This window comes from Diplotaxodon limnothrissa, linkage group LG13 (assembly GCF_057381915.1).
Source record: "Diplotaxodon limnothrissa isolate DT_005_m linkage group LG13, D_limnothrissa_male_GT1.1, whole genome shotgun sequence".
Classification (NCBI taxonomy): domain Eukaryota; kingdom Metazoa; phylum Chordata; class Actinopteri; order Cichliformes; family Cichlidae; genus Diplotaxodon; species Diplotaxodon limnothrissa.
In genome coordinates, this window is record NC_140608.1 from 7193379 (window position 1) to 7206730 (window position 13352).

Here is a 13352-nt window from a genome sequence, read left to right on the forward strand (position 1 = left end):
GATCAAATCATTAAACTATATGGATGGATTTCCTCCCACTGTCAGCTGAAACAAAGTTTGTTCTTCCTGGAGGTTTTGACACTGACAGAAAGTTTGTGTTGGCTTTTTAGCTTGAGCTCAGGTGTTTAGGAGAGGATGTTCACATTTATGTCTCGTAATGCCACACATTTATGGAAAATTTAGGGACCTGCATAAATCCTGGGCCACATTGCTGCTGTATTCACATGATTAATCTCAGCTGAACAGGAGGTATGAGCCTGTTATTTCACCAATAACAGGCTTCCTTTTTCTCATACAGTCCAGTGATATAGAATGGATGCACTGCACACTTCTGCAAGAAGAAAAAATGGTGGATCAGGATGCCTGGTATGCATGGAGGAAAGAGGGCAGCCAATTGAACTAATAGAAATTGCTTCCATTACGTTCTCTATTTCTCTTTTGCTGTCTCTGCCTTGGAGGATGGATTAATCTCATCTGCCCCAGGGCTGGGATTCAAACATCTGTCTGCACCCCCTTTCCTTCCCTTCATCTTCGTCTGACAGCCAGCCAGTGTCTCCCAGAGTGTCTCCCCTCTTGCATACCTCCATTATGGGCATAATTAAGGAAGCTGTGGGACATACTGTGGAGGGCTGCTGCCTGCTGCAGGTTTGGGAAGCTCAAGGATTGATGGATAAGGAGTGTCCCTAACACAGGCTGAGACTTTATGAGAAAAAAACCAATTTATGCTCTTTACTTATATCAATAAAGATGCCCAAACAATTGTCAAAGGAAGTGAGATAATGATCCTGGCTGCTGCGTACTCTGCTGCCCTTGCGTGTTGCTTTTAATGGGTTTATTTCATTATTTCAGCCCCCTGCTGCTTCGAAACTAAGCTGAACCATCTACCAGACGGGATATCTCTGCAAATGAACATTTGTTTTTTCCTGCTTGGAACATTTAGTTCATGTTCATTCAGGGCAACTTATAAGACGTGCAAATAAGCTTTAAGATCTTTATCGCCAAATTTATCATGAACTTAAATGTAGGAATCACAGCAAACTGATGAGAGCGGGAACATAGAAAGCAGTATTAATCACAGCGCAGGATACATAAATTATACAATGAGATCAGATTTAGAGCTCAGATCTTAGAGTCGCTTCTCTTGCACACTGAAATGAGCCAGTTGATGTGGTTCAGGCATCTGATGCCACCTGGACACCTTCTAGGTGAGGTTTTTAGGCCAGCTGGGAGAAGATCCAGGGACAGACCCAGGACATGTTGGAGACATAATGTCTTTCAGATGGCTTGGGAACACCACAGTGTCCCCCAGGAAGAGCTGGAGGAGGTGGCCAGGAAGGGAAGTCTGGGCATTTCTGCATCGCTGCTGCCCCAGCTACCAAGACCCAGATAAGTGGCAGAAAATGGATGGATGACTAGATGGATTTAATTGCAAATAAATATATCTTCAGTTGAGCACCCTGAGAAGTCATTTATTTTTGCATTTCATTGGGGAAAATGAGGACTGTTGAAAGAATTACCTTTAGAGGTGCTTTCAAACAGCCATCCATGTTAAAAAAAAAAACAACTTTGAATATGAAAACCCCTTAACAAGCAAAATATAATTAATGCTGGCAGCGAAAGCCAGAAGATGTGAAGCATGCAGTCCTAATATCTAAGGTATGGCCAGAGGTTTCCAGTGATTTACTTCATCTGCCAGATGCACAACATGCTTTTTCTTTGCTTTAAAAAAAAAGAAAGAAAAAGCTTTGCTCAGGACTATCTATTCCAACAAAAAGATAAATAGCAGCATCAATCACTCTCTCCTAAAAGACAGTAAAAAAGAGTGAACAGAGAAAAATAAGCACTGGGAACACAACTACAAGCCAGAGAAGCATAAAGAAAGTCTGCTTAAATCTGAAGGAGATATTTAACACTTCCAATCGTTCTTTGAAGTGATTTTTTTATATTCTAGCCTTAGGTAAGAGCTTAAACATGTGCAGATATGCAGTCTAGTACCTTTCTTGCATGTATGCCCTTTATCAGAATAATTTTTAATCAAAATGTAAAACAAGCAAAGATAAGTTGAAGTCAATTCTACTGGACAGAGAGTGAACCGGTGTGTAAAATATGGGATCTACAGCGACCTCCAGAGGCAGAAATTATAACACTTACTCAGGACAATGCTGCATTTATTCGGAAGCGAAACACATGCTGTAATTAGTCTGGCTCTATATGTTTTCCTAGAAGCATTGTGCATGATTCATGTTTAAAGGAAACAACTCTTAGCATTGTTGTCATTGTCGTAACAGACAACAGAAATGTGAGAAAGGCCTGAGTGCTGCAACATAAATATACGAGACTATTCGTAGATGTTTTGTTCTGTTCTTTCTTAATGTCCTCTGAGTTTTAAGCAGAAAGAAGGAGAACTAAACCTAAACAAAACTTCTGCTACAGATAATAAGCTCTGCTATGCATACTGGTTCTTGCATGTTTCTCTCTTCTGCCTGCCGTCTGCTTTGTCTTTCAGCTGTAAGGAGGATGAAACAGTAGTGCAGATAATTTCAAACATCAGTCTAGCTCTGCTTTCTTGGCTCACATGTTCACACACTTGGCTGTATTCTGGCATCTTTCAGTGGCAAAACAATATGTGGATCAGAGGAGGGAACACGAGAAAGGTGAAAGAAGTTTAGAAAATTGCACAGGAGTCTCTGGAGAACAGATTTCAGTACATCCAAGGCTATCTTTCTCTTTTCAGTCATCATATACAGAAGCTACAAAAGACACTTCCGGAGAGGTGAGCTTTCCAATACAGCCAAAGTGAAAAAGAGAAACTCTAAATGGCAGCGTATATTAAATATGGCTACATCTAAAATGCTTTGACTGCCATACGTTTATTGCACAAATTAGCCAACAGTTTTTAAAAGCCTGTCCTTCAGTCCAATTTCCTGCACAGGCCCCCTCGTTGAACTGCGTATTTTCGTGCATGAACAAGGGGCTCATTGTAATGCGCTGGTAACATGGATCCCTAAATTGATAGACACATAACAGGGTCATCATTCATTTGCATTTTAACAAGTCCTTCAGCTATGACACCAGATCGTGTGAATTCATTACCATACAGGGCTGCGGTTCATCCAGCCATCTATTAGTGACGCCAATTAGTTTACTGGGACAGGTTCACGAGATGCAAATAGGCCCTCAGACGCACCAAGCAGAGCTGCCCCAAACTTTTTCACATAGAGACTCTCATGACAGACACACATTCAAAAAAGGTTTTTGTCCCAGTGACCCACATCTGTGAGAAGTTGAAAAATATGTTGTAAGCATATAATTTGTGGTAAGTGGGGTAATAAATAAATTCATCTTGTGTGTCACTCTAAGCTTTAAGTCTCTGAACATCCTTATTTTGAAATCTGTGAAATGGTGTCCCTTTATCTGGACAGGAAGATATATTGCTGCTGATGTTGCGCCGTGTCCTAGATTCAGTGCTCTCTTCTCTCAGTTGTCACGTAGGAAACGTGCAACCTCAATATCTGTGAAGCATTTCGTACTGCTAAAGGCATCCATAACAAAGACTGATAAAAAAACAACTAAATTAAAACAAACCAAAAAAAAAAAGAACATCAGCTTGATTTCTGCTCGCCCGTTACTGGTGGAACAAACCAGTCCGGTGTAAAAATGTGCAACAGCCTGTTTATTGTAAACTGCCACTTACAGGTTAGACAGGCCCTGCCACCAGAAGCCTTGATGTTACTTCAGGAGGACAGAGCAAGTCACAGGTCTCCCGTGAAAGAGAAGTCCAAGACAACTCATGTGTCACCCGGGAAAGATACGGGCAGTTAAAACCTGTCAGCCAGCACAGGAACCTGTTACTTTTATTCACCCTTTTGTATCCAAGGTCACTGCTGGGCCTGTATTAGTCATTTCAGAAAAGAATTTCCTTCTTCCTCCTTTCATTTCAGACTCCGATTGACGCCTGTAAGAGTGATTTCTGGTGGAGACAAAACAAACATTTTAACTACACCTTACAGACATTTTGGATTTGTTCTTCTGACTCACACAGCTTAGGCAGCCACACTTTATTATAGGTTTTAACCGTGCTATAAGCATGAACAGCAACAGAGGCACATTAGTTTTTCTCACTCCAAAAATCATCATAGCCTCTGTTAAGGAGACAGTTTCCTCAAATATGTTAACATGTCTTTGGATTAGTTCAAATACAGATATAAGCTTTCACAGAGGAAAGACAAGTTTAAGATTTTAAGAAATTCTTGGTATTGGACAAGCTCATAGTGTACAGATGTGACTCAAGCAATCATATTATTAGTGATTAATATTTTTATTGTGTTTAAGCAGAAGATAAATTGCTGTTTAGTTCATAACATGTCAAAGAAGTAAAACAAATGATCATTTTACTGTTAACTGTGGCTCTCAGAGCTGTCTGTCTATTTAGTCACTTAATGAATAATAAAAACACATTAAATAAAAATGCCTTTAAGGCCTTTGTAACAGTTAACTGCAGATAAAATGTTAATCAGTTTTATTCTTTGTGCTTTGAAGAATCACCCTAGTTATACACTGCAATTTTGATATTATTATGAAAGTAGTAAAGCGTAGATTGTTCCTTCTAACAAATAAGACCAGGCCTGATAACATGTCTCAGATGCATTATAATGAACATGGGCTCTGAAATGTTTTGAATAAAACCCACATACTACTACTGCATCAGAGCCACACCTGGAAAAGGTTTGAGGATTTGCCACAGGAGACACTTTATAGGGAAATGACAGCGGTATTATCAATAGCTGTATTCTCAATTTTGTGGATTCTGATCTACTGCCATGGCTTTCTGATGCACCTACAGGCCAGCTGAGCCATCATTAACACTTTGTTCTTTTCCTACCTCGGCAAGTCAAAACAGGTTTGGTATATATTAGCAGGTAGGCGCCTCTTTGCAGCCACTGAGGCACACAAAATACCTTCATGGTTTGACCAAGGCGTTTTGGCTTGGGGGCCAAATAAAACATACAGGCAACATTAACAAGGGGATGCCAACATCACTTCCTTTATAGGGATGGGGGCATGTTTTTGTCCAAAGGTGCATTATGAAAAAGTGAAAGTTAAACTGTGTCTATCTGTCTATCTATCTATCTGAGGGATCAAGGTTAACTGTGTTGAAGAAACAAACTCTGAAGCAGACACACAACCTCTTTACTTTTTACTACAAGCTGCAATCACCCATTCACACACACCATACAGTATTTTTCTATCCATCACTTGGAGTGGAGTATCTTGCCCAAGGACACTTATCTGACTAGTAGATGAACTTCTCCGCATCCCTTCATCGGGCAAAGAAAACTTTTTTTATTGATTGAACAAAAAATTATATTTTTAACTGGATGGACAGCACACACTTTTAAAATGAGGTGGCATTAAAATGAAGTAAGGTAAGTGAGCAAGGTAGGTTTGTTGACTTTACATCTTCCTAATTATCTATCAACTACGTAAATACGTAATAAATTGTTTGTAACACTTGAAAATGTTTATCAGCGGTGCATTAACAAACACACTAATATAAATGCTCGCATTTGCTTACAACTACTACGCAGTATAAATAGTTTATCACATCTTCATCTGGTCATCATACATAATACATGTCCACCTCTGGAAGTGGTGCAGCTGGCTTTATGCCTGTGTCTTAAGCATTATCCAGCACCACTGGAAAACCCAACCACATGTTTTTACTTCCTGTCAAGGTGGTGCACCTGCTCATATCAGCTCCACCCCCTTAGCCTCCCTCCCTCCCTGCCTCCTACCCCCCCCCCCCCCCCCCCCCCCCCCCCCACGACACCTCTCGCTCCAGGTTTGACTACAGTACCCAGAGCGCACTGCGCCGCTCTCCACTCTCCCTCGCTCTCCGCTGCGCCAGTCCGCCTCACTGACTCGCAGAACCAGTTGGTTTGGCCCAGCTTCTTGTTTCCTGCCTTCTCACTGTGTGTGTGCTGCTGCTGCTGCTGTTGTTGTTGCCTGGTGTCAACCTACGCCGACGGGAGAAGAAGACATATCCCTCCCTCTCCTCTGTCAGAGGGCCGCTTCCAATTTGCCTTCACTTTCCTCCTCGCCGGCACCATTGGCTTCCGTGCCGTGCCAGTCAACTCGCCTCCTTCCCCAGCCCGAGTTGAGCAGCAACAGCTCGGAAACATCTGGCCGCCGCAGAGTGCTAGACTCCCCGTCCCTGCGGCTGCTCGCCTCGGCAGCCTGTTATGGAAATTAGTCCAAAGTCAATCTAGTTTTGTCTCCGAAGGAAAAAAGAGGGGATTTTGACGGAGGAAGCGGGGAAGACGGTGGACCTTCTTGTCTGTAAGTGCTGCTTCTAATACCGGAGTCCGATTAAAGGAGGCTCAGGAGAGAGAGAGAGAGGGTGGGTTACGGAGGGGAAAAAGTAGCTAAACCTTCCTTAGCATGACTGTGTTGTCTCCACGCACTAATAGTTGCTATGTTAGCCGTCCCTCCGCGGTGTTTTAGGGGCTGTTGTCATAGCACCTGGGCCTCCCGAACAACTGTAAATAGCTCAATATTGCAGCCCGTCCGCCTTACTTTTGTTAGCCGCGATCGGGCTATAGCTAGCTGCGTGGGTCAGTGTGTCTCCGTGTGTGTCTCTCCCTGTTTTTCTGTGTTTGTTGTGTCTTCTGGTAAGAAATTAATTACAATACTCCTTTTCTCGCTCGGAGACTTGTCTCTGAACAGCCTGTAAGCGGTAGCAGGAGTTGGACTTTTATGCTAATTTTTTCTCCGGACCGTGGTGGGCAGGCAGCTTGAAAATTGAGTCTTAAATTAAAACAAACTCCAGCAGACTTTCTCCTAAATTTGATAGCACTTTAGAGGTGATAAAAACGCGTCAAAGTGAGGTGAAATTGATTTTTTTTAAAGCGACTTCCAAACCGTGTAATTAAAAGAACTCCGGTGGTGAAGTTAATTAGAAGTTTAAGTTGATTAATGTGATGTTTCCCGCACTTTATTTCTGTTTTATTGACACAGTGAAATTTTTCATTACAGGAGATTACACGGCAAATATTTCTAATTAACTTACAAAATGTTGAAATGGGTGATTATGAAACAAAGAAAAAATAATATAAATGTAATTTATTTCCACATTTGTGTGCAGCTGTGATCACATTTTATTGTGGAAACTCAGTGGGCGGTGTTGCTATTATTTTATTTAAAAAAAAACACAACTTTATTTACAGCCAAAATAAAATAGAAAATAAAAGTTGCAGAGTTGTAAACGTTACAGAAAGTTTGCCCAAAACGAAAGCGAAATACAGCCGTTATAATAAGTGTAATAAGTTTCTCCCCGGCTATTAAACACCCTGCACACCTTTTGTTTTGCCCTCACTGGACTCTTTCGGCTCATTTTTGTCACCCAGTGAGTCGTTCGAAGGGTCCGGGCAGTGGTGGTGGTGGTGTGTAGGGGGTGGTGGTTGCTGGATACATGGATATATGGATGGATGGATGGATGAGCGGATGAATGAGTGAATACAAGACGAGGTAGCGGCGCTGAACCGTAAAAGAGTGGAAAACAATATCAGCTGCGTGCGTCTGTCAGTTGCAAATGTGCCGTGTTGGCTTTTGTTTATGGTAACTGGAAGGAGAAAAAGACAGAAGGAGAAGGACAGAGAAGTGCATTTCAAATGATTTTAGACGCCAGGTAAAAGAAAAGTTGTTTGTGTGTGTGTATGTGTGTTTTTTTAGTGCGTAAACTTTGCATTTCCTTAATAGTTTTGGTGGCAGTTGCAGCTTAGTGATTTTGATGTGTAAACTCCAAACACCAAATCCCAGAATATTTTAGCCGACTTGTGTTTTATTTCCCAGAGAGAGAAAAAAAGGAGGGGGAGAAGAGAGACAAAGTTGTGCGGTGTTGGTAGAATGAAAGAGGAGTCTGGTGGCAGGAGTGTAGAGGAGGCAGCATATGGCTGTAGAAAGAGCACAGCTGGAGGTAGCATCTCCATCTGAGGATGATGTCAGAGCAGCTGACAGGCTGCCATCCACCCCACCTCCTCCTCCTCCATCCCTCCACTGCCTCCACCCCTCCCCAGTCCTTTATTGTGAGTCTCAGCGGCAGCCTGGGAGAGTCAGTGCTGTGCGTGTGTGTGTGCAGTGTGCGCACGCTGTGTGTGTGTGTGTTTGTGGCTGCTGATCAGCGCCAGTTAGGAGGAGGAGGAGGAAGAGGAGGAGGAGGGAGGTGGTATCTCGTTCCCCCTCCAACATCTCCTCCACTTTGCATCTGTCCCTCGCAGTTTGAACAGCGTGTTTTTTTTTTTTTTGCTTGCCTGCCTGCCTGCCTGCCTCCCTCTTCTTCTTCTCTCCTCTTCTACCCACTCATTGATTCAGAGAGAGCGAGCAAGCAAGAGAAAGAGCAAGAAAGAAAGAGAGAGAGGGAGAGGGCGATACACAGCCATTCCCAGCCAGAGAGCCCGGCTATTCTGCTACAGTGGAGTTAATCAAGTTGATGCATACTGCTGCAGGTATCGTTTTGTGTGTGTATGTGTGTGCGTGCGTGTGTTTACAGTAGGAGAGTCCGGGATGGTGGAGTTTTGTTTTGTTGTGGGGGATCTCCGGTGTGTCAAACCAGTGTGAGAACTGCGTGAAACTGCTGGCGAGTGCTTCAGAAGTAAACGGCAAAGGTAGCCGGTGCTGCCTGTCTGAGGGGTAATTGCAGCCCGGGAGCAGTCTGCTTGTTTTTAGCTTGCAGTCGAGAGGGGTGCATTTAAAACTTAAGCTGCTGCTTCCTGTTTGAGCTGTCAGACGTTTTGTCGGGACACTTGTTAATTGAAAGGGAAGTGTAGTTTTTTGCAGTTTAATCGTGATCATAAATCATAAAAGTAAGTCTCCTTTGAAATATAGTATTTAGACATTTTAAGAGAAGACAATAAACACACATTTTAGCTAATAAATAGGCTTAAAAAACCCTAGAATAAACTGAGCAGTTATTTAATCTGTATTATCTACTTTACTTTTTTCCTGTTAATTCTAGCTCGCTGTAAAAATTACTTGAAAGCATGTGCGGTGCGCTCTACCCATTTTCCCCCTCCTGTCGGCTGGAGTAGAGGAGACTAATTTAGAAGTTGCAGATTTGAGCTGCCTGAATTGGCTAGACAGCTGTAATCGCACTCCCTCCTAGTCTTAATCTCTTTATCTGGCTAGCAGCTGCCATATGGCCCCCGTCAGCTGGATCAGATGTGGGTAAGCCTCCCTCCTCGGCCGTCCCAGCCTCTCCCTCACCCTCTCCCTCCCTGCCTGCCCCTCTGTGTGTGTCTCTCTCAGACCCCTGCCTGAGCTGGCTGGCCGGGGCCGGGTGGGCTGGGTGACTGGGCTGCTGCCCTCCTGAGTCTCCGCCGGCGGCTCCCTCCCCACCGTCGCCACCGTCGTCTTTATTTTTAGCCATCTTTAAGGATTAGGATTGATGCTGTGACGAGCAGGGCACTTACAGTGATTGTATTGTAAATCTTCTCTTCTGGGTGGTGGTGGGTGGAGGGGGTTGAGGAAGAGGGCAGTTTCTACTATGGGGCGGATGTGCGGGGTTTTTCTTGTAAGATTCAGATGGAAAGGAGTGCATGAGTGACGGCTGGTTTATATGTGTGTGCGAGTGTGTGTGTGTGTGGAAGGAGGAGGTGGTAGAGGGGTTTGGCTGGACAGTGGGGTGGGGGGGAGGTGGGAGGTGGTACACCCTTGTCCCTGTAAGTCCCCCTCATTAAAAGCAGTCTGAACAAGCCGGAGGGCGAGCACACACACACATGCACATCACACGGATGCACACACAGTCTAACACACTGACATTCTTGGTTTAGCTTCATTCAAATGAGGTGATTTAACTGCTTTGGTTAACACAGTGCAGAGCGGGACCAATGTATTTTCTCAGGCACGACAAATCGACTTGGCTAACAGGTGGGACCTTTTACACATTTCTTTTTTCTTATTGTCTTCTGGAATCAAAGGTTTTTTGCACAATTAGTTGGTAATTAATTTTATTAATTCGATAATTTCCAGCAAATCTTCTCTAAGAACACCTGCAGAGCATTGATGCAAATTTCCTCCCTTTTTTTCCCTCCACGTCTAATCTCACACCTAAAGCCGAAGCTCGCAGGTTAAACAAGGGACAAGCTGTTTTGATTTTGACAGTGCTGTTTCAATTGGCCAGTTTTGCTGCTCGACTTAGCCTGTGGAGGTGGTTGGTAGGTAGGCTGGTACTAAGTGTGTGTGTGTTGTGTTTTATATGTGAGGACAGCGTGTGCAGCTGAAAGCCGGTTACCTAAAAGGGCTGTGCCAGGCCAGGCCAAAGTGGGTTAATAAAAATAACCAGCGTAGGAGCAGCGACAATCCAGGAGTGCAGGCAGAGGAGTTGGAGAGATACAGAGAGTGAGAGCGGAGAGACCGAGTAGAAGAATCGGTCGCTGGTGGTTTACCTGAGATTGAGTCTTTGTCTTGGTACAAAACTGAGTTAGTGGTTTTTCTTAAATGAAACCATAAATTGTATTTTCTTTCTATTTTTCTTGTCTACTTTTTATTTATTTTAAATTAAGCAAGTAATTGGAGCAGAAAATGAACATTTGGTTTGATGTATGAAGGAATGTGTGCACGACTTTACGAGAATTGTTTCTGTCGATGTTGGGATGAGGAGTAAAAAAATCCGGGTTGTGCGTAGGTCATGGCTTATTTTAGTTAACTTTTTATGTGTTTTAAAATTATTATTTCATGTGTTACTCTTCCTGTTTGTGCCTTTCGTGTTTTCTTGTCTTTTTCTTGTTTTGTTGTCACCGTCGTTATATCAGATATGTTTTTTTACTGATTCTCTCTGTCCTTGTGTCTCTTAATTTTTAATCTTTTTGTGTTTTTTACCAGATTTAATACAAATTTTGTTCACAGAAATTGTGGCGTTAAAAGAAACGTCTTAGTGGTGATAAAAACTAAATCATGGTCTCTCTATTTAGCTTACGTTTTTAACTTGTTTTCCACCTTTTTAGATTCCATAGTTTTCTATTGCTCCTCATTTCATGTAATCTTGGTTGCCTCTTGTTTACCTTTTAATTCTTTATATTTTGCATATTTATGCTCATGGAAAGGTTGTTTTTTTTAATTACACCCCCTAAATGAAATCATTAAAATAACAAAAAATAAAAACTGTAGGTTTAAAATGAAAGACATCTTTGATACTTTACGAGATGTAATTAACTTTGACGCTGTGTCTGTGTGTGTGGCTTCAGGTTATGAGGACGGCAGGATGGAGTTCCCAGACCACAGCAGACATTTACTCCAGTGTCTGAGCGAACAGCGGCATCAGGGCTTCCTGTGTGACTCCACGGTGCTGGTGGGCGATGCCCAGTTCCGTGCCCATCGTGCTGTGTTGGCCTCCTGCAGCATGTACTTTCACCTTTTCTACAAGGACCAGCTGGACAAGAGAGACGTGGTGCACCTCAACAGTGACATTGTCACAGCTCCGGCCTTTTCCCTGCTCCTGGAGTTCATGTATGAGGGCAAACTGCAGTTCCAGGACCTTCCCGTGGAGGATGTGCTGGCAGCAGCCAGCTACTTGCACATGTATGACATTGTCAAGGTGTGTAAGAAACGTTTGAAGCAGAAGGCCACAGCGGAGGCAGACAGCACGCGCAGAGAGGATGACGGTGGGTCCAGCTGCTCTGATAAAGCCGATAGTCTATCAGACAGTTCCACAGGCCGGCCTGCTACTGCCGACCTGCTGCACAGCGATGAAGAGGAGGAGGGAAAGGCAGAGGGAGGGCCGCTGTGGCTGAGGCTGCCGTCTGCAGACAGACCAGGGACACCAGCTATGGCTACAACCAGTCCAGGGCAGGGTGAGACGGAGACGCAAGCAGGGGAAGGCCTGGGAGAGGGAGGAAAGCTCCTTTCTCCGGCCGGCAGCCCCACCAGCTCCACTGGATCTCTCTCCCAGAGGTCCCACCGCTCCGTGAGCTCTCGTGGGGGCCACAGGGGTAGGAGGGTGTCAAATGATGCAGCTGACTGCGTCCTGGACCTGTCAGTCAAGCCAATTGCAGGTAGCAACCACACTAACCACCACCAATCCTTTTTCAGCGGAGCAGCTACACCAGACAGCCTCCAAAGCCCATTGGCTGTTAGGGTAAAGGTAGAAAGGGGCGTGGCTTCAGATGAGGAAGAGGAACTGGGAGGTGGGGACTATGACATGGAGCATAGCGGCCTCACCAAGGCCACGGTTCCTAACACCAATGGGGGCCTGGCCCACCACGGGGTCGGAGGGCCCTTGTCGGCCCAGCGGAGGCTCGGCCTGGAAGCACACCTGTCTGCTCTGCGAGAAGCCTCCCTGGCCTCAGAGCTGGAGCGGGAGGAGAAGCCTCCAGCCACAGCAGACGATGAGGACATCCTGGGGGGCGAAAACGAGCGCGCTCAGGCTGAGGCGGCCAGCATGGATAGCTCGCTGCTGCCTTACGTCTCCAACATGCTGTCGGCTCAACACACACAGATCTTCATGTGCCCGCTGTGTAACAAGGTTTTCCCCTCACCCCACATCCTCCAGCTTCACCTCAGCTCCCACTTCAGGGAGCAGGAGGGCATCCGCGCCAAGCCCGCCGGAGACGTCAACGTGCCCACCTGCAACATCTGCAGCAAGACCTTCTCCTGCATGTACACGCTGAAGCGCCACGAGCGGACACACTCCGGTGAAAAACCCTACACCTGCACCACCTGCGGCAAGAGCTTCCAGTACTCACACAACCTCAGCCGCCACGCAGTGGTGCACACGCGTGAGAAGCCTCATGCTTGCAAGTGGTGCGAGCGGCGCTTCACGCAATCCGGGGACCTCTACCGACACATCCGCAAGTTCCATTGCGAACTGGTCAACTCGCTGTCAGTGAAGAGCGAACCTCTGGCGCTCCCAAATGTCAGGGATTGGGCGATCGAGGACAGCTCCCAGGAACTGTGGAAGTAGAAACAGACTTCTAGGTTTGGTAAAGGGAAAAAGACGGAGAGTGAAAGAAAGGCAGAGAGGCGTGGGGAGGTTAGAGGGAGGCGGCAGAGTTTGATATTCGGGGTTTAAGTGAGTCACGTTCTTGTTTGTTGCAACATCTCATTCAATAGCACTTTAATAGCACATGAAAATGTTACTACTGAGTTGTTTTTCTTTTCTTTTTGTTCCTATTTGGGGTAATTTTTGTTTTATTCTATTTTATTCTGAATCCTCATTTTTATTTCGCGCAATTTCTCTCCTGTTGGTGGTTTTAATTGCGTCTCTGGACACGGGTCCCAGTGAGAAAGTCTCGCCTTTTTGAAGAGATTTCACTCTGTTTGTGTTTCATCCCAGACACAACACTCCGATGCTGGCCAGC

The 13352-nt window shown here is 44.8% G+C and overlaps 1 protein-coding gene across 1 annotated transcript; it reads left to right on the forward strand.

The window, feature by feature from the left end:
* Positions 1-6039: 6039 nt before the first annotated feature.
* Positions 6040-13051, forward strand: zbtb18 (zinc finger and BTB domain containing 18). Its single transcript, XM_085369086.1, has 2 exons — positions 6040-6339; positions 11241-13051. Exon 2 carries the CDS (start codon positions 11258-11260, stop codon positions 12953-12955), a length of 1698 nt encoding a protein of 565 aa, XP_085225212.1. The 5' UTR covers positions 6040-6339; positions 11241-11257; the 3' UTR covers positions 12956-13051.
* The last annotated feature ends 301 nt before the right edge of the window (positions 13052-13352 follow it).

Excerpts from the sequence above, each read along its gene's own strand:
- zbtb18 (XM_085369086.1), top strand. The coding sequence starts at position 11,258 with ATGGAGTTCCCAGACCACAGCAGACATTTACTCCAGTGTCTGAGCGAA.